This window comes from Corvus moneduloides, chromosome 22, assembly GCF_009650955.1.
Source record: "Corvus moneduloides isolate bCorMon1 chromosome 22, bCorMon1.pri, whole genome shotgun sequence".
In the NCBI taxonomy this organism is placed as follows: domain Eukaryota; kingdom Metazoa; phylum Chordata; class Aves; order Passeriformes; family Corvidae; genus Corvus; species Corvus moneduloides.
In genome coordinates, this window is record NC_045497.1 from 4,535,779 (window position 1) to 4,556,038 (window position 20,260).

Consider the following 20,260-nt stretch of genomic DNA (forward strand, 5'->3'; position numbering starts at 1 on the left):
CCTAGGAGAAGAGCCTGAATCCCACCTGGCTCCAGCCCCTGTCAGGGACCTGAAGAGAGTGAGAAGATGGCCCGAGGCTCCTTTTCTCCAGACATATTTCCGTAACCTGTAGATAACACTTAAGTTTCCAAGCTAAAAATCTTTATTTCTGACTTTATTCTGACTGTCAAATCAGAAAGAAAGGCCCAAACACTCAGAGCTCCTCAGACAAGGATGGTGTTTGGGTTTTTTCCCTGGTTTATCCATCACACTGCTTACATGGAGTCCAAACTCGCTCATCCACAGCTGCACAGCCGGTGTTGTGCCAAGAGGAAAAAAAGCAGCTTCTGTTGGCAAACCCAGCAGATCAGAGCTGGGTCAAAGCTGACTCTGGAATAAGGAAGGGCCTTTTTCCCAGGTTGATTTGTGGTTTACACTCCGCTCAAGAAGCCAACACAACACTGCAATTCCCAGGGCAGCTGTCGGAAGGACAAGGCGGATGTGAGCCCAGCGCACACCGGGAGATCCGTGCCCACCCTTTTAGCATCCACCCAACACTTCACTGCCTATTACCCTGTAATGGCCAGAACCTTTTCTGCCTCAGTCACACAGATGTTACTCAGACTTTACACACCTGCTCCTCTGCAATTCAGTGACTAAACAGCCCCTAAAATGAAGTGCTCTTAGAGAAGGAAAAAAAAAAAACCCAAAGAGAATATCGTCTCTTCCAAAGAAACAAAACTCAATCAGATTTGCAACAAGGAATTATAAGACTCTAAATTTTTAATACAATGGCTCTATTACTGGGATACCCGCAGAGGATAATCAACAGAAGACAGTTGCTCTTTTGTGATGACATTACCACATGGAGAAATTTTTCTTAGGTATAAAGTGGATTTCTTCTGGAGTTTCTGGGCAGAGTACTGGGCATCTGTGTCTTTGATAAGAAAAAGGACAAACTGGATTATCTAAAATACTACATGGTTGATTTTCATTACCTGGTGTCTCATTTGTTCCCTTCTAAATCCAAGGCAGGAGCACATTTGTAAAGTCTCTCCAGGGGGACCAGAAGCTTGGTCTTTGAAGAGAGCTTGTCTTTGGTTGGAAAATAAAGCACAGATTTATTCCAGACCGTTCTCACTCCCTTTAAAAACAGTGTCTGTTACAAGGCTATGACTTTCATCAAACCCAGTATGTTTGTATTAGTGACACATAGAACTAGGAAAAAAACTGAATTAGAAGTCAACATTTAGGTCAGACAAAAAAAAAAAAAAAAATTTAAATTCCAAACCAGCAAAATTCCAGTCCATCAGATGGAAAAATGTGCATTTGCATTTCTTGCTCGCTCGCAACATTTCCATTCCTTTTTTCCTTGTGGAACAACAAGAAATACTGAAAATGTTGGGTTGGATTTTCTCTTTCATTCATGGGTCTCTCTCAGACTTGATAAAGAAATTTACATTTGATATTAACAAGCATCAGCTTCTTACCTGCTTAGGCAAGAGCAGGGAAGAAGAGAATGAAAAAATAAATAATAACAACCACGAAATATTGATATTTAAAGAAAAAAATGAGACATCAATTTGTTTATTTATTTTTCTTGTAGTTATATGAAATAATCAAGTGAATTAATCCCCCAAAAATCTGGAAGGCAAAATGTCTGTCTGGGGGGAAGGGACACAACAGCATAAACCCCCTTGTTCAGCACCACCTCTCCCTGACCTGGGGAGATCCAGGTGCTACAACTGAAGCAGGAAATTTCCAGAAGCAATAGACTTAAGCATTTTCAGCACCTGTGAACATAACACACAGGAAATAGATACAACTCACTGTTTTCAGAGCAGAAAAACATCATCTCAAATTTTCCCAGGTCTATTCTTTAAAACATGAGGTTTAGCAGCATTTAGAACCCTCTGTGCTGCAAATCATGTACGAGATGATCACACAAATGCTGACTCTGGTAACATCATCCCCACCTTCTTCCTCACGTGCCGTGCGCTGACAGACTGATTTAGATCCCCACCAGCAAATCCCATTTGAATTTCCAATCAGATGCAGAACCAAAGTTCCTGCAGTTTTACTGTGGAGCATTCAAGTAGCTCTAATGTTATGTGTGCTTTAGACATTTTTAGGGAGAAAGATGAAGTGAAAATAATGAAATTAAATATTTTGCTGCAGCTCTGAGCTGGATGCTTGAACGGGCTCCAAAATGTCAAAGGCTTTGTCTTGTCTGAAAGTAGGAAAAAGTCTTTTAAATAAACTCTTGAACTACCCAGCTCACACATCCTCCACCCAAAACAGAGGAAAATGAGCTTATACTGAAATAGTCTCCAAAAGTTACAAGGCTCAGAGTGTCTGGTCAGAAAGTTTTACGACCACATATTCCAGTGCCAGCCTTGGATGGGAGGTGCGACCATGGCAAAGGATGAGCAGCATCTGCTGGGCTGAAGGAGCTGGGTAAGGCAGGATGTGCTGTGCTTGGAGTGCCTCTCCACCCACGGGTGAGAAGTTTTACCCCCAGCCTCTGAATATTTATGGCTCAAAGTGCAGCTGCGCTGGAGCCGCCTTGTCTGCACAGCCTCACCCCAAAACCCCTCAGGATTTCATCTCACGGGTTTTATTCATGCTTCAAAGAGGAGATGCCACTCAAGATGCAAGTTGGTTTGTATTAAACACCTGAGCACTGTGAAACAGGTGTGGTGGAGCACTGCTGACCCCACACTGAACCTCAGGACCCGAAGCCCCCGATAATTCAATGAACTGCAGGAGGTTTGGGGCAGCTGTGAAGGTGATTTCTCACATCTTGAGCAGCTCTGAGTGAATTATTGCAATAGCACGGCAAAGGATGGAGGTGCACATCCCAAATAACAGCACCCAGATGGCAATACCACACGGAAATAAAGTGTGTTTGTTCCCAGCACAGGTTACATCTCCAGACATCCTGTATTCAGAGCATTGCTGCAAAAGCAAGAGCGGAACTCTCTGAGGAGAATAGCAAAACCTGATTTTACATGTCATTCAACAAATACCATCTCTGCTGCCTTCCCTGGCACCCCACTGCTGGTGTTCCCATAACAACAGAGGAGATGCTCCACCGACCCCGCTGCTCACTGACAGCCCAAGCACCAAAGGCGATCCAGATAAATAAATAAATAAATGCTAAAATACTTCCAGAACATTCAAGGGCCAGATTCTTAACCAGAAAACTCAGTCTCAGTCTTGAAACACACCTGCAATAACACTCATCTTCATCCAATATCCATTGAAGGGGTTTTTATGTAAATTAAAGCAAAAGGTGATAAAAACCTAACAAAAAATTTAGGTCCAAAGCTGAAGAAATAAAAAATCCAGACTGAAAAATATCCAAACCTAAAACCATATCTTTTTTTTTTTCTAGCCCTTAATTTCCCCTGAACCATGGTGTATTTTACATATGGAATTCAATCAGGAGCTTTTGCAACTCTCTACATAATTTTCCATATGGAATAACACAGTAACCCAGTGAAGCTTCAAGCATTGGGCAGAGAAACATAAATTGTGCCATACAGGATGAGCTCTAGCAGGGAGACATCAGTGGTAAGACAACACAGGATATTTCTAAAATAAATACAAACAAAAGAAAACCTATTTATTAAATTAATTGGAAATTCAGCAAGGCATTTGCTCAGAGAAATTTGTTCTTCCATAAAGAATTGAGATTTCTTCCAAGGGCTAATATATATGCCTTGACAAAAGGTCTGTCCAAATTGCTCATATGCCCAGAGGCTGTGGAGTTAATTATGGATAAGTTTACTTAATTATGCATCCATTTATTAACCATGACAGCCCTAGAAAATAAGACCATCGCCCTTCTTCAAACACGTTACTCTCTACCATAATACAACAGCCCTGGCAGCTCTTTCCTCATCACAGACCTATTTCTGCTTATTAAAGGAAATTATGGCACCACAGGTGATACTTGAAAAACATTTCACAGCACACACAGAAATAGACCCTGAGGGCAGCATCTTACAGTGGACACCCCTCCTTCCATGTAGGAAAACAAATGGAAGGAGACATTCATCAGCCTAACAACCCCCTCCAGCACTCAGGGACTCCAGGGACTGAGGTTGTAACGAGAGGGATATCCAGTAAACGCCAATCCTTCCACATTTTCGCTGCAGTCTGTCACCAGGGCAGGTTCACACCGTGTTGTGGTCCCTCCCCACGGCAGTGTGGCACCTTATCACAGAGACCTTTCAGCTGCCTGCACCCTGATTAGCTGTTCTTGGCATGAGAGCCAGGGCAGGCCTGTCACATCTGGGGGACAGGACTGGACAGGTCTGAGTAAACCATTAAGCCACAAAAGAATCATCATTGAGATGATGCCTTGGACTACTGAAGGTTTAGACTTGTAAAGGGGGAAAAAAATGGTCACATCAGCAGAAAACGGCACATAGAGCTTATTTCCTAATAAGAAATGTCATAACTCGTTCTCAGGCTGTTTGTGGAGAGAGGTGAGCCTGGAGGGGGGTGCCTGTGCTGGCAACAAAAAACCCAGCAGATCAGAGAAGCACCAACTGATCCCAGCTCTGCTCTCAGGCTGGTCCCAACTGATCCCACTGAGAGCTGGAGAGGGATGTTTTACAAGGGATGGAGGGACAGGACACAGGGAATGGCTTCTCACTGCCAGAGGGCAGGGCTAGATGGGATATTGGGAAGGAATCCTTCCCACTGAGGGTGGGCAGGCCCTGGCACAGGGTGCCCAGAGAAGCTGTGGCTGCCCCTGGATCCCCGGAAGTGTCCAAGGCCAGGCTGGATGGGGCTTGGAGCACCCTGGGATAGCAGAAGGTGTCCCTATGGCAGGGAGTGGGACAAGATGAGCTTTAAGGTCCCTTTCAGCCCAAGCCAGTCTGTGGATTAAAGGAATACCCCTCTTGGAAGAGTCCTGTCTTTGGAGCTGTTCAATCCAGGTCCTCACTGGCCCAGACCCAGCAGACACCAAAGGCTCCTCTCACACATGAGCCACATTTTCCTTGTGTCTGGAAACTGATACAGTGTCTCTGAACCTACCAAAAATGAGGAAAGCCTTCATTCCTCAGGTATGCCACGTGCAAAATGGGAATAAGCAACTAACTCTTCACCAAGAGCATTGCAATATTTAATACTGCCTCATGGTAGCTGAGCTAATTTATAATATAAGAGTTACCAAGAGCAATTCCCTGACAGGATTTACCACCGAATTATGAGAGTAATTGCTCACCAGAACTTTATTTAGCTAAAACCTCTCCTCTGGCAAGAACTTCCATGTGCAGCTTGCCCAAAGCTTCATTCACAGAATTATTTTCGGGTGGATTGTTTCTGACCTGGGTGGCTCCATGTTCCCTTGGGGTGCTGCAAGCAACACTCAGCAGGAATTTCATCTTCCTTGCACTTACTCACAGCACAAAGACTTTTGTCATTGCCTTGGTCACACTGTCCTGGCATTAATCCTAAACATGCACCAGCCAAAATCCTGCAGTAAGCACTGTGTGGGCGCTCCAGGCTGATTTGAGATCATCTACTCTCACATGAAGCTGAATTAAATCAAATTGATGCAGCCCAGAAGAATTTTCAAGGTTGTCTGGGACATTAAGTAAAACTTTTACACAGGGCACAGCAATAGAGAAACTGACTGATGAATTTGGACTGATCCCCAGAAGCACGAAAGGCCCTTGATGTGACTCTTGGAAGAGCTACAGCTTCCCAAATACTTTCTATTTCCTTAAAATGTCTTTTTTTTTCTCTTTTTTTTTTTTTTTTAACAGGAAAATGGCAGATTGCAGAGCTATTGCTGAGAGAAGAATCATTTTTCTCTTTGGATTTCACTATTCACTTTGGGAGGCTTCAACTCATAAAACTAAGAAAGTCCTCACAACAGAAAACACCATAAAGACAAAAGCTCTGATTTTCAAGTTTTTTCTTTCCCCCCCCCCAGGTGAGATCACCAGTACATCACCCTTACAGCTGAACATTTCTTGGGCTCAAATTCTCAGGACAAATTTGATTTACATCTAGCCTGCCCTATTTGATAAACCAAATGCTGCTGCTTGTAATCATCAAATCGCATTAAATCAGCCCAATTACCCTGAAATGAACCTGAATCTGTGCAGATTAGTTAACCTGGACCAGCTATCATCTCATGGAATTTGATTGCAGCCCAGGACCTGCCCCATCCAGCTTCGGGATGCCGGGAGCTACCAGCAAAGAGCTGGCTGAGAGCTGCACGGTTGGGATGGAGGGAGGGGTGGAGGGGTAGCCTGAGCCCAGAACAGCCTCACTTGGTACCCCAGGTGAGGGAGAACCACCAGCATCTCGTACTGGGAGCGCGTTGCCACCGTGAGAGCCCAGCACAGGCTGGGGTTTGGTGCATCACAGACACTTCGGCACCATAAACTCAGGCAAATTTGAGTCGGGCTGGGAGAGAGCTCAGCTTTGCAGCGTACTCTGCCTCCCTCTCCTGGCCTGCTCCCAGGGATTCCATAAATCAACCACTTCTGGTGCAAAGCGAGAGCAGCACGAGCCACGTTGGGATATTTGTGCGTTTAAAGTGCCCAGATCCTGTAGATGAAGAGCAGAGCCCTGGAAACCCTCCCCAGCTCCAGACCCTGTGCTGAGGCTGCCAAACCCACACTTGCCACGGCCCAACGAAAGGAAAGAGGAACAGTCCAGCCAAAATACCCCTAATCCCCTTCAGATCACGGGGTATCAAAGCCCAACCATTTCTACCCAGGCTTTCTTGAGAGAAACAATCACAGTCCGGCTCCCTCATTAATCATATTAGATTTATTACAGAATAGCCTCCCCAAGGGGAAGGCGAGGGGGGGAAGGCATCTAAGCCACGATTCCCTAATTCAATCAACATGAATGAAAGCAGCAAACCTCAAGTGGAACATTACCCAGCTCAGTGAGGGTTAAGCATAACAAAATCCCTCTCTCCGCAGGGAAAATGTGACTTTCCTGGAGTGCAGGCAAACACCACTGAGCATTCCCAGGTAACTGGGGCCAGATGGGATAGAAAAGCTGAAAGGGAAGGGGGGAAAATGTTAAAAAACAACTAAGCCCCTGTTCTACTCCTAAGGCAAAGCAGCAGCTGCGGCTTGCTTTTGGGGTTTTATGTGGATAAGCCTAAATGTGTGATTAATGCTTGGCAATAGACGTAGCTGGAATACAGTAAAATGCTAAGATCAATAGGATAATTAGCATTAGATGTAATTAGATCCACGCAGTTGGATTCTGGAGAAGCTAATTTGTATTTTAAACTTTCTTGTGTGCCTTTTGCCATCAAAGCTGGAGATTAGGTGACTTTATTTTTTCCCTCACATGCTGAACATTAAAATATTAAATGGTAGAAGACTCTCACAAAACACTGGCACTAATTTCATCCATCTCTGATTGTCAGGAATATCAAATTTTAACTAAAATGCAGAACTTCATGGGAAAAAAAACCCAAACTCACTTCTGAAATGCCTTCTCTAGGGTTCCTACATGTGTATAATAAATCTTCACAGGAGTTAATCCCATTTAAATAACTGTGAATGTTAAATTACCCTTCTAGTTCATTTACAGTTTGCCGTGAAGATAAAAGCTTTGTTTTTATCTGCAAAAGCAGCATTTTGCTGTTTACAGGAAACAAATCCCACCTTATCAATCTGCATAGCTGGCATTTATTTGATGTGTTTGCTGCACTTAACACATTATTTACTAAAACCCTGGATTTTGAGAAGGGGGAAACAAGAAAATCTCAGCTTTCAATTAAGGAATGGAATTAAGAAAGAGAGGACATTCAGAATCACAGATCCTAGCACAATAAATCTTTCCTACTTTTTCTTTTTTAAAGCAACCAGTTCAGCTGGGGCTGCCCGTCCCAGCAATTTGTGATGATGGACCATTACTTTTCAAGTCAGTGTGTTATTGGCATCTTAAACACACAGCAAATTGATAGATAAGCTGGTGAAAAATAAACTGCTCTCAGGTCTGCAACAGGCCACTGGAAACCTGCTCCCCAGGGTGAAGAAAAAAAATTTTAAAAGGAACGAAAAATGAAAAAAAAATGGAGGGGAAAAAAGGGAGTGGGAAGGAAAAGAAGTTTTATATTTCTTGGAGAATATTTGTGCTCTCTCTCAGAATACATTTTGGAGAACAGATTTCTTTTTTTATTGCCTGAAACTTTTAACTTAAAACCAGGTGCTTGATGGGAAGTCAGGATCTGGGCAGGAACAGTTTTCCCACAGCTCAGCAGGAGACACCAGGCAGCAGCCACCGGGGGTCAGCACCACAGCACAAAGGATTTATGTTATAAACACCAGCTTTTCTAGGAAACCACAAGTATTCAGTCCGTGGGAATGGCCACAGCCGTGCACAGATTGGTGCAGAGCTGTCCAAGAGAGGGGCTGGATTATTTAGTGAGAATTTTAGCAGTCATGGATAGAGCTGGCTTTTGAGAGTTCCTTGCCATCATTATCTGCCCATGGGTGAAGAACAGAGGAAGGAGCTCCAATCCTTCACAATCATAAAAATGACATCTTCATTTCACCTGTTCAGCTCCTAACTGGAGTCTTCCCAGACTTCTCAGAAGCTGGGAAACATTGATAAATGGGGTGAATTTATGTACTCAGAGCTGTGTGGTGCCATGGACAGGTCACTCTTAATATTTCCAATGTATTTAAGGGAACTGAGGTACCTCTGCACCACCCTGCCTCTGACCCACCAGGCTCCCAGTCCAGTCAGGAAAAATCAAAACCTTATTTAAAGCCTGCAAAAATTACTGCACTCTCCCAGCTGAGCACACAGTGCTGTTGATTATGGAATCATGGAATCTCAGAATGGTTTGTGTCAAAAGGGACCTTAAAAGCCATGGGCAGGGACACTGCCATATTTTAGCAAGCATAGTCCCGGAATGGATGTCCTTGCTAAGGGGTGCTTACAGCTTCCTCTGGGACCTGACAGAACCTATCAGCTGGCCAGGTTGAATACGGACAATTCTTTAAGCCACTGAAAATTGTGACCGCCTCTGTGATACACACTTAAGAATAGGCAAACTCCCCCCCCAAGCTCTCTCTCGTTTCCGGTGCTGGGATAGGTGGCTGCGGGCCCCATGCAGGGGCCAGTGGGCCCGGCCCAGGCCCTGCACAGGCCAGGCCGGGCCGGGCCACAGCCATCCTGGAGCCGATGGGCCCTGTTCCATCCGTGGAACCCCCCCCACTGCCTTGCTGTGGGCAGCTGGAGCAGCTTGGCTCTCCCCCCTCTCCACTTCGATAAACCACATTCCAGCTTCAAGGCCAAGGTGAGATTAACCCTTTTATTGCTGTGAAGAGCTGAAAACCTGAGGGAAGAGAAAGAGGAGATGCTTAAAGCTGAAATTCTGTTGTGAAGCTATGATATATCAGAGTATCCCGTTGTAATTTCATGAAGATATGGGGGGTGGAGTGTTCAACTCGTGAGCAAAAGCACCTGCACTGAGATAGGCAGATGCTGATGCAGCTGTAATTTCATGAGAAGTTTGGACAGGGAGAGATGGACCAGATGAGGACTTTTGTTCCAAATGGGAAAGGAGAAACTTCAGTTCCTAGAGATGCTCCCAGAGATAGTCCTAAGGATGGAGATGATGAAGACCCTTTGCTCCCAGGGAAGGAGAAGGGCCTCTGTTTTTGTTTCTGAACGGCTCAACCTTAAAATTGTACCCCAAAAAAAAAACTTCAGGAGTGGACCCTCGAAAGCAGTTGTGGGAAAAGCTGCAAGTCGGGGGAAGGGACTCACATGCGAGCAGAGAGACTCCTCTTCCTAAATGGACTGAACAATATTTGGAAGTGGGCAGCTGTCTCGTTGTGATAATGTTTTCATGGCATGAGCAGAGAGACTTCTCTTTCTAAATGGACTGAACAAGGTTATTATGGAAGTGGTAAACAGACTGAACATCTTAAGGGTTGTCTTTTTACATTGTCAGTGGGAGAAGGGAGGAAGGTGGGGGGAGGAGGAGAGTTCTGAAGGTGGTATAATTTTTTTTTTCCTCTTTTAGGTCTGTTAATAAACTTCTTTATAGTCTTTCAAGTTTGGTGCCTGTTTTGCATTTCTCCTAACTCTTATCTCACAGAAGATAAACAGTAATGAGTATTTTAGACCAAACCACTACAGACACCTTCCACTACCCCAGGTTGCTCCAAGCCCCATCCAACCTTGCCTTGGACACTGCCAGGGATCCAGGGGCAGCCACAGCTTCTCTGAGCCTCAGCACCCTCACAGGGAAGAATTCCTTCAGTTTATCCATTCCAGCTCTCCCCCTGGCAGTTTCAAGCCGTTTCTCCTTGTCCTGACACTCCCTGTCCTGGCAAAAAGCCCCTCTCCAGCCTGCCAAGGAGTCCTGGCACCACCACTCAGCAAATCCTCAGGGCTGTTGCTGGCAAACCTGAGGATGAGCTGTTGAGTGCTGCAGCCCCTGGCAGCAGTTTTTATCCTTGTTTTGGTACCTGCAAACCTGAGAGCATTGCAAGCACCTCTGTAAGAGAACCTGAGCAGCTCAAATGAGGGTCAAGGACTATTTTTATCCAGGCTGAGAGATGCTGCAGGGAGAATGAAGCTTCATTTTACTCATAGCATCAGATGCCTTTTGTTTTGCCAAACCTTAACAGACACACTCTGAATTACCTGGAATTTAAGTTATTTACCTTTTTAACCCTTTAGCGAGGGCAGCACTTTCAGCCCCTTCATGAGTGCCAGTGCGTACCAAGGACACGGAATATAACAAACCACAATTGCATTGCTGAAGTGATTGGGCAAACAGGAACAAGAGGAATAGTGGAAATAGAAATAAATTGAATTCCCTGGAATTTGCTCTCCCCACATGAGGCAGCACAGCCCAGCTGGCAGAGCAGGGACCAGGTGGGTGACTCGTATCCTTAACCAGCAGGACTCCAAGGCCACCAGCTCTGGCTGCTGTGCTGGGAGCCCTTACAAAGTTGCTCCTTGGATCAACCCTTACAGGATAATATTGAAAAATTCAATACTCCTAATCTGCAACCCATCTGCCACAACCCTCAGGACACTGCAGGGTCCTTCTCTTCTGCAGAATAGAACTCACCCATTTCCCTCTCCCAGCCTGTTTTCTCTTTACCAGAGCTTTGATGATGCTACACTTCCATTTCAAAGCCAACAGAATCAAACATATTTCCTTTTCAAGCGTAGTTTTCCCATGTTTAAACTTTGTCTATGGTATTTCATTCCAAGCCAAGATAACATATGGATATTTTGAGGGTATCATATGTCAGCTCTTTAGGAATGTTTAATTTTGGAAGGGCTCACATGGTTTTTATTCCAGCATTATAGCCATTGCATTAGCCAGGAGGATAAAACACAAAGGCAGGAACCTCAACGTTGTTCAGCTGATTTACCAATTAAACTCATGGTGGCCTGGATGTGTTCTAGAGAAATACTTTCATTATTTCATATCAGAATTTAGGAAAAATATCTATTTACACGATTCTCAAAAATCCCCACCTACCATAAAATAGGATACAGTCAGAGCAAAGACAAATACTTTGCTTCATGTCTTTCATCCCCTTTTCCTTTCTATTACTGCATGGCCATTAAAATTGCCTCCAAGACCTCCAAAGAAAGAACAATAACTAATTCCTGTTTGTAGCTGCGAGTCCAATCATGTGCATGTTTTCAGTTCATTATTTTGGTGTCATAAAAACACGAGGGTTGCAATTGCAAGGAATTATTACATCCATATACTTTGCTATGAGCATTAACTGACAAAACCAAATTAGTCCATCAGGAGGGCAGATGAACACTGCCCATAATTGAATCAGGAGTAAATCAGCTCACAAGTGCTTTGTATGCAGATGCTGTAATAATGGAGTCTGACTATTGAGATGACAGGGAACAATTTATATTTAATTTATGCAAAAAATATTGTTCAATATTTGCCTCTGTTTTCTGTTGTTGGCTTGAGGGCATTTTTTTGGGTTTTTTTTGTCAGATACTTGGTGGCACACAGCAGTCATAACACTCGGGAAAAGCTTTTCCTCGTTGTTTTAGGAATAGCCTCCTCCTGCTGTGCATTACATAAATAGCTGTAGGTACATACGCGTAATTTCACGTGTAATAGTACATCCATGGTCCCCCTCAGTGACTGGTCTGTGCTGGGCTGGTTTTAAACACGTTATTCACACCTACATGGGAGAAGGGACTCTCCCAGGGTGAGGTGACAGAGGAGCTGCCTGGCCATGGAGAGGGTGGGATGCAGATCCACAGCACGGGGCACCTCAGCTCCCAAATGGTGCTGCAGGTTTAATCAGATGCCACAGGTCCAGGGTACCACTCTGGGGAGTAAAGCACGCGATCCATCACGGAATCATGGGATCATGAAAATCATGGAAATGGGGGATTCATGGAAATGAGGATTCAGCTCCAGCCCAAGGCCAGCTTTTACCATCTCTTTAATACCCACATTCCTCACATCCTCATTTTTTGAAAATCCTGGTTTTCTCTCCCCTCTTCCAAGCAGGTACCGTCCATCACCCTCAGGACACCAGCTACTGTTTGGCCATCAGAAACACCCAAGCTCTTCTGGAACAGATCCCTACCCTGTGTTCTCAGTCAGGCACTGCAATTCCCAGGAGCTTTTCCAGCCTGAAATAAACCAAAGCAGGAAATCCTCTCAGAGATAACAAAACTTCCAACCTCGTACACCCCCCTTTGCCCATTGAAACATGGCCTCCATGGTTCTCTCAAGCACTTCATATTAATATTTAGAGTATTAGCAAGTCCTTGTCTGTGGTGCCTCTGTCCTTCAGGGCCCAGTGAAGCTCCCAGGTCACCTGAGGCTCCCCACGCAAACAACAACAGCGCAGTGTTTGTGTGATTAAAAGAACATTGGAGAGCAGTAAAAGCTATAGACAGCAAGTGGACTCCATCCACTGTTTTCCTCCTGGGAGCACAGGCCTACCTAATGAAGTGAAAAGAGGGAGATAAATGTCACTTCTTTTTATCCCTAATAACAGCTCATTCCACTGGGTAGAAAAGAAAAATATTAGTGATCTTCCCATTTCATTTCTGTGGCCCCTGAATCTATTTGGCTCAGGCAGGAGCACATCGCCTGTCACGGAGGATTTTTACTCATTGCTTTTCTGGGAAGAGGTAGATGATGTTTCCTCCTAGTGCTGGAGCTGGCCCTGGAGAGGATCAGATTATCCTGTTCTCCCTAAAACACAAAACTCCAGGGGCTTCTGAAGCAGTTTGTTTCTGATACACTTACTGTCATCTCAGAAAAATGGGTTTGGTTTTGACAGAAATGACACCTCTTTCTACACCAACACACACAAGGTGATTCAGCCTGGCAGTACCGTGCACAGAAAGTTGGCAGGGATTTTTTCTACACATTCTCAGGCACCACAGTGGTGGGCACAGATTCATGTTGTTGCTTTTGAGCTGCTGAAGTCTGACAACACCAGCACATGAACCCAGACCACAGCTCCACTCAAGAGCAGCAGGACTTAGTAAAAGGAAAAACCCCAACATTTCTACCCCTGACACAAAGTGACTGTCAATTTTATAATGCTTCAGGTCAGCAGTTTTCCAGGTGTCTGCAGGGTTGGCCAGCAGCACAACAGCCTCAGGTGCCTGCATTGTAGTGACAGAACAAGGAGGAACAGGTTCAAACTGAAAAGGGGAAATTTAGGTTAAATATACAGAGGAAATTCTTTCCTCTAAAGGGTGGGGAGGCCCTGGCACAGGTTGCCCAGAGAAGCTGTGGCTGCCCCATCCCTGGAAGTGTCCAAGGTCAGGTTGGATGGAGCTTGGAGCCACCTGGGCTAGTGGAAGGTGTCCCTGCCCGTGGCAGGGAGTAGAATGGGACAGGCTTCAAGGTCCCTCCCAACCCAAACCAAACCATTTTGGGATTCTGACAGGTCCTCACAAGTCAGTGATGCCTCAACTCAGCAGGTCAGCAGTTCCCCACCCAGGAGGACCAGGCTCTTGGGGATCACCAAATTCATCTCACTTCACCCACCTGATACCTGCTCCAGTTTCTTATTTTCCCAAAGCTGGTTAATATAACCTGAGGCACAGTAATTAAGCCAGACTGCTGCAACCATGTTTGAAAACATCTTCGGCATCCACACACCCCCTCTTCTCCTGGGAGAGCAAATGAGACAGCTTGTTACCATGAAAGATTTATTACAGACTAACGAACGTAGGAAACCTGATGCGCCAAGTGCCAGGGAACACATTCCCAGCCCTGATTCCGTGTGGCCTCAAACCAACCAAGCCAAGCAAGTTTTATGCTCTTTTCTGTTGTTGTCCACGTGAGGCAAGAAGAGCTGTCACTAAAGGTTTGCTCAGATGCTCTGGGAGCTGGAGCCTGAGCTCACAAAGTGTTGTAATTCAGGAAACCTAACAGAAGAAATTACCACAGTTTTGAGATTAATCCATCCCTGGAAGTGTTTGAGGCCGGGTTGGACAGGACTTGGAGCAACCTGGGATAGCGGAAGGTGCCCCTGCTCATGGCAGGAGTTGGAGAATAAGGTCCTTTCCAGCCCAAACTAGTCTGGGATTCTGTGCCACCTCCCTCAGTGCCTGACAGGCACTGCTAAACTCAGCTTTTGGGAAGAAGGTGAAATTGCATCACCTCTGCTCTGTCTCAGCTCCAGGTACATGGTTTGAAACCAGATCCTGTTTGGCTGCTGTTTAATTAAAGCATGGAAAAATGCACAAGGGACTAAAGGGCACAAAATACGAGAGCACAGATGGTGAATGTTCACTCAGCCTCAGTTTGGAAGGTCAGAGATTTCCTTCTACATCTTCTCAGGGGCTGAAATTTTCCCATAAATCAGTTTTTTCAGATCTAACGCTCATCAGATTTGAACTCTGCTTCGAGGAGCCCAGCTCCTGAACAAACCTTCACCCAAGTCAGGGGGTACAAAGCAGATATTTTTAAAATACTATTTTATTTGTTTAAAAACCATATTCAAGCACCAGATGAAGGAATTCTATGTTTTGTCTTCCATGCTTTGTTTGCAAAACAAAATCTTTGCAGAGGATGCCAGATCAGACGAGATTCCAGGGATTTCATGCTGCATGACAAATATTTTGCTTAGGTAATGCCACATCAACCTCACCTCACATTCCCCTTGAGAGAAACTGGATCAAGAGCTAAACTACAGATCTAGGGGGGGGAAAGGCAAAAGCTTTGAGCCACATAACAATAATTTCCATAGAAGAACTCCTAAGAATTTTGTATCATGTCCTTAATTTTCTACTGGGTAGCCAAACCAAACTCACATCCATTTGGGGAGCAGCCGCCGGAGTGGAATACAGAATGCATGTAATGGATAATACATATGTAATGGAAAGATAATATGGAAGAGGCTCACTGCAAAATCCTAAGGTCTGGATGATTTTCAAATTACTTTCTTGTTCATTCTGGTCACATCTTGAATCAAGTTCCTTATTTCATAACCAATGGAAAATTAACTGGCAAGATACAAAGAAAAAATATTGGGAGCCTAACAAATCAGCAGCATCTGAGAGCCAAGGAATGGAAGGAAAATGAAAATTAATCTAATGGAGCAGTGAGTCAGAGAATAATGCATGGCAGTAAGTCCAGAAAACTGCATTATGCCAAACAAATTGCTTGGAATTTGCCCATATATAAAATAAATGGTTTCTCTACTAAGCCTAATTCTTCCAGAGAATGCTCAGCTCTCTTGGAGATCAGGTCTCACTCCATATATTCAATATTTCATGGGAGATCAGACGGGAAATACCCTTCAAAGTCTTAGTAACCCTCATTTTTAAGTTTGGTAGTGACAATAATAAATCCTTCAGACTCATTTTTTGTTGTTGTTGTTTTCTTTCTAAAGAGAAAGACTAGAGTCTTTCATTCGGGTATTAGCAAAATTTATAGCACAAACCTGTGCCAGATCCGAATTTGTGCTTCAAGCAAGAAAGATCCTCCAGCACTGCCTGGCAGGCAGGAATTTCTTCTGGGATCAGAAGATTTAGGACAGGGCTGTGAAGCCAGCCTCTTTCCCAATTACTCCTTTTGGAAATCATCAGCCTTGTAGTTAGGCTGGAAAAGGCAGAAAAACACCCACCCTGCATGGCTTGCCAAAGAAACAGAAACCTTATTCCCTGAGTGATCCCAGGCAGGAATTACAGCCCCCCTTTGGGAATTACACTCCCTCTAAAGGTGACCATGTCCCCAGGTGACACTGACAGATCCTTCAGGCATCAGCCAAATTTAATACCTGCAAGAGCGAGGATTTGCTGCCTTGGGAAACTGGAGTTTTGTCAGTGAACTCTCAAAGCAGGGAGCTCAGCCAGCTGCAGCCTCCACATCCCCACTGTTCCCTGCACTCAGGGCAAATAAACACCCAGGTGACCACCAGGAACACATCCCAGCAAACAAAGTTGTGGAGATGTAGTCAATTGGTGAGGTAAGAGGCAATAGAATAAAATGGGAAGGTAGAAAAATAACTTTCCAAAGAGTATCCCGTGTACTGTGCCAGCAAACGCTGCTCCAGAGGTTAAATACGGAGCAAGGACTTGTGCAAAGGGCAAATCAGCTCTGGAGCAGGGCTCCCATGTGCCAACACACCCACAGGCTGACACTGTGACTACTGAAATCTCCATAAGCTATGCATGAATAATCAACCAATAATCAGCAGCAGAATCAGCTGCACAAGAACCCCAACTTTTCAAGTCTTACATCAGTGGGGACAAGGAACAGCTGGCAAGGGGGAAGTTGACTTCCAAACATTCAGTATTCGGTTTCCAGAGCAAGTTACTGAGGAGCAGCACTGGGAGAAAGGGACATGTTTGCAGGGGAGCACCACACACCCTCTGATTTCTCCATCAAGAACAGATAATACTGCACACAGCCTAAAGCACATTTTTCAAGCAGGGCCCAGCTCTTCTCACAGGTGCTTTGGAGAAGTGTCCTTACACCACAGGCAGAAGCTATAAAAACCACGAGACTGTTGCAGGTGGTACATCAAAGTGTGCTGTCAAGCCTGTGATCTATCTCAAGCTCAGCAATTCTCCAGGCACAAAATCTGACATTTAATTAAGGCCAGCACCTTTATCATTCAAGCACATCCCAGCGTCATTGAGGAGCCCAAATGTCACCAATGACAATGATGTGGTACTGGGTGCCTACAAATCTTTCTTGTGAGATTTGGACTGTTTGGGCCAGAACTCGGCTCCTCACAGCTCCTCAGAGGTTGTCGCTGAGGGAATCACAGGAGCAAGGTCTGCTTTTATGGTTTGTAAAGGCATTTGCACAGCCCTGCTCCACACTGAGACCTTTTGTGGCTCTCTCCCAAATGTCAATTCAGTCACACAGGACACAAGTAAGGAAGCAGAGCTTGGTGTCCCAAACCTGTACCCACTCCCACTTCCTTAGGGCATCCTTCCTGCCCACACTGCAAGGCCTATGAACACAGACACATCCACAGACACTTCAGCTGAAGTTCTGCTTTCAGGAGTGCTGAGCGTACACTGTCGTTGCCATAAGGATCCCTTTGGATGTCACTGACATCCATGGCAACCATCCTTACGTTGCATCTCACCTTGTACCTGCGAAAACATCTAGAAAATCCTACCAAGGTGATCCACTAGAGGGAAGAAAATCTTCTGGTTGACTGACTAAGGTGGGTTTTGAAAATCCAGAAGTCCCAGGTTTCCTCTGGGACATTTCCCTCTAAGAAAGGCAAAGGAAAACAAACCAAACTAAGACTATCACCTGTGTTTCCCCACCTCGTTGGTCTTGCTAATTTGGGAAACAAACTACTCACCCAGGACCAGGGCTTTCTCCTACATCTCTTCTTTGGGTAAGATCTGACACAATGGATCCACTGCTTTTGGACTGATCCCAGGACACATAATAGGAAAGTTTAATACCAAACCCTCTTGAAGATCTGCCTGACATTTTCTTGGAGGCAGTAGCATGATCTCAGACTTGATTAACTGAGTAACAGTCAGCTAATTAGTCACCTAATGAGTCATCTTCCCAGCTCTACCTGTGAAAGTACCACAGGCAGAGCAGAAGTCCCACAGAGATCTGCAGGAAACTCTCATACATAATATTTTTAATGTCACCACCTCAGTAGAAACATACAATCCAAACATCATTAGTTCCAGAACTGGCTAATAGAAGAGAGAGAAAAGAGAAGGGAAAAGGATGGGACACTTTTCAGGACAAATTTGCCAAATATCTGCACCAGCACAAACAGTAATAAGAAAGTACCAGTAAATCTGAGTAAAACAAGCCCTAAAAATTCAGAGCAAGTGTAGTTCTGGCATCACTGCAGAAACCCAGGTTTCTTCACGGCTCTAAGTAAACAAACACATCCTTCCTCAGGGCAACCTATCAGCAGGGACAGGAAAACAGAAGTAAATCTTGCAAAATCCCTTATCCAATCTCTTAAACTTGGGGAACCAGGTATGAAGGAGGAGGATGTGAGTGCACATCTCTGGGGCACTTCATGGACTGGTGCTTCAGAGCATCTGTGAGGAGCAAGAGGCAAACATGGAAAATTTGGGATTAGTTTGCCAAAAGGCACAGATAAGAAATAACCAGGCCCATCTGTAGAGAGTTAGAAATGTATGAAAACACCTGGGAAAAGGAACAGAGCTTCCAGGTGCTACAGTAACACAAACAGCCAGGGAAAGACATGGAAAAAAACCACTTTGTCCTTCACAGAGCTGAATACCAAAGCAGAAAGCTACATGCTGCAGCAATCACCTTCCAAAGCAGCAAATCAACTTCCACTTTAAATGCCTTTGTATTGAAATGCAAAAATCACCACACATGTTTTGCTCACACCCAAACAGTAACTTCCACCATCAGGAACAGAGCAGCTTGTTCCAGCCCATGTTAACCCAAACCCACAGAGTCATCCCAACCCTTGCTCCTGTTTGTAAATGATTGGGCACAAAGCTTTTGAGTGGTTTCAGGGGTAGTTGAGGCAGGTGTGCAAATGCAAAAGGGGTCACCCCAATTTTCCCTTTGGAAAACACCAGATTTTAGGGAAGAACTTGGGAAACAGAACAGGAAAGGGACAGCAAGGACATTGCAAACCAGGAGGTGGGATGTAGGATGACAAGGTGGTGCCTGTGCATGTTCCTCTCTTACCTGCTTCCATGAGCTGGCACTGCTGCCCAAAAACTTGGGAGAAGGTAACGGGCCCTGCAGCAGGGCTGGAGGTCACCGGAGGGGAGTCCATGGCTTCCCTGCAGTCCTGAGTGTTTGTCATGGAGCAGAGCCCCGAGACCTCCTGTCCCCCACAGGTCCTCAGCGGGCAGGAGGAGCCACCCAAGGAGGAACGCTAGTGCATCTTCCCGAAATCCCAGGAGGCTCCCTTCCCTCTTCTCAAGGGAGAGGAACAGCACACATGTTTTCAGTTGAGTGTCATCAGTATTTTCATCGAGAAAACCAAACGTCTGTGCCTCTTCCAGGAGGTTCTCGTGTGTCCTGGGCAGGTCTAGTGGCTTCAGGTGCAAATTAGCACCAGGCACTGAGGATTGGCCCTTTCTGGGGTATCTGCCGTGGTCAGAGCAAAGTCATGAGGCTCTTTTCTTCTCCCGAGATGTCCAAACCCAGCGGCTACCTCGTCCGTGGGCTCGGACACATCTCCTCCAGGAACACGGGAGTTTTCCCACGCCGGGGCGCGGAGCCTCCGTCCTTCCAGGCCACCCGCTGCGAGGGCACCGGGGATGCCGGAGCACCGGAAAGATCTTTCTCCGCCTCTTCCCAGGGCTTGGAGCCCGAGCTGAGCCTCAGGAGGTCAGAGGAGGCTTCCAGCGGATGCAGCCGCGGGTGGGACCGGCCGCGCCGAGGCTGCGGCGGGCGGGCTGGGCTCCGGGGGCTCCCGGCATCACTCCCCGCCGCTTGTCCCTTCCCTACAGCCCGCTCCCCCCTTCCCTCAGCCACTCCGGCGAGGGGGAGGAGACTGGAGGCGCGTTAAGTAACATCCTCTGCCCTGCTGCAGTGGCTGCCCGGCCCTCCTCCCTCTGCCCGGATGCAGCGGCTGCTCCCGGAGCGCTTCTGGAAGCACTCGGTGGTGCTAACTCAGGCAGGGAGCAGCGAACCGCCTGCCTTAACCCCCTCCCGGCTACCTTAACCCCCTCCCGCCCGCCTGCCCGCAGGGATGCTCCAGGGAAACGGGGAAAGACGCGAGCTCTGGCTCTTAAACCTGCCCGCGGTGCCCGTGGCTCTGCATCCCGCAGGGATGCCTGGCTGGAATTCCTTCAGTGTGAG

The 20,260-nt window shown here is 45.9% G+C and overlaps 1 protein-coding gene across 1 annotated transcript in view; it reads right to left on the bottom strand.

Moving 5' to 3' along the window:
* Window positions 1–20,027, bottom strand: part of KAZN (kazrin, periplakin interacting protein) — a 204,418-nt gene extending 184,391 nt beyond the window's left edge. The window contains exon 1 of the mRNA XM_032131606.1: window positions 19,136–20,027. Coding sequence (XP_031987497.1) covers window positions 19,136–19,256 — 121 coding nt within the window. The 5' untranslated portion in view covers window positions 19,257–20,027. The remainder of the gene's footprint in view (window positions 1–19,135) is intronic.
* Window positions 20,028–20,260: the final 233 nt, after the last annotated feature.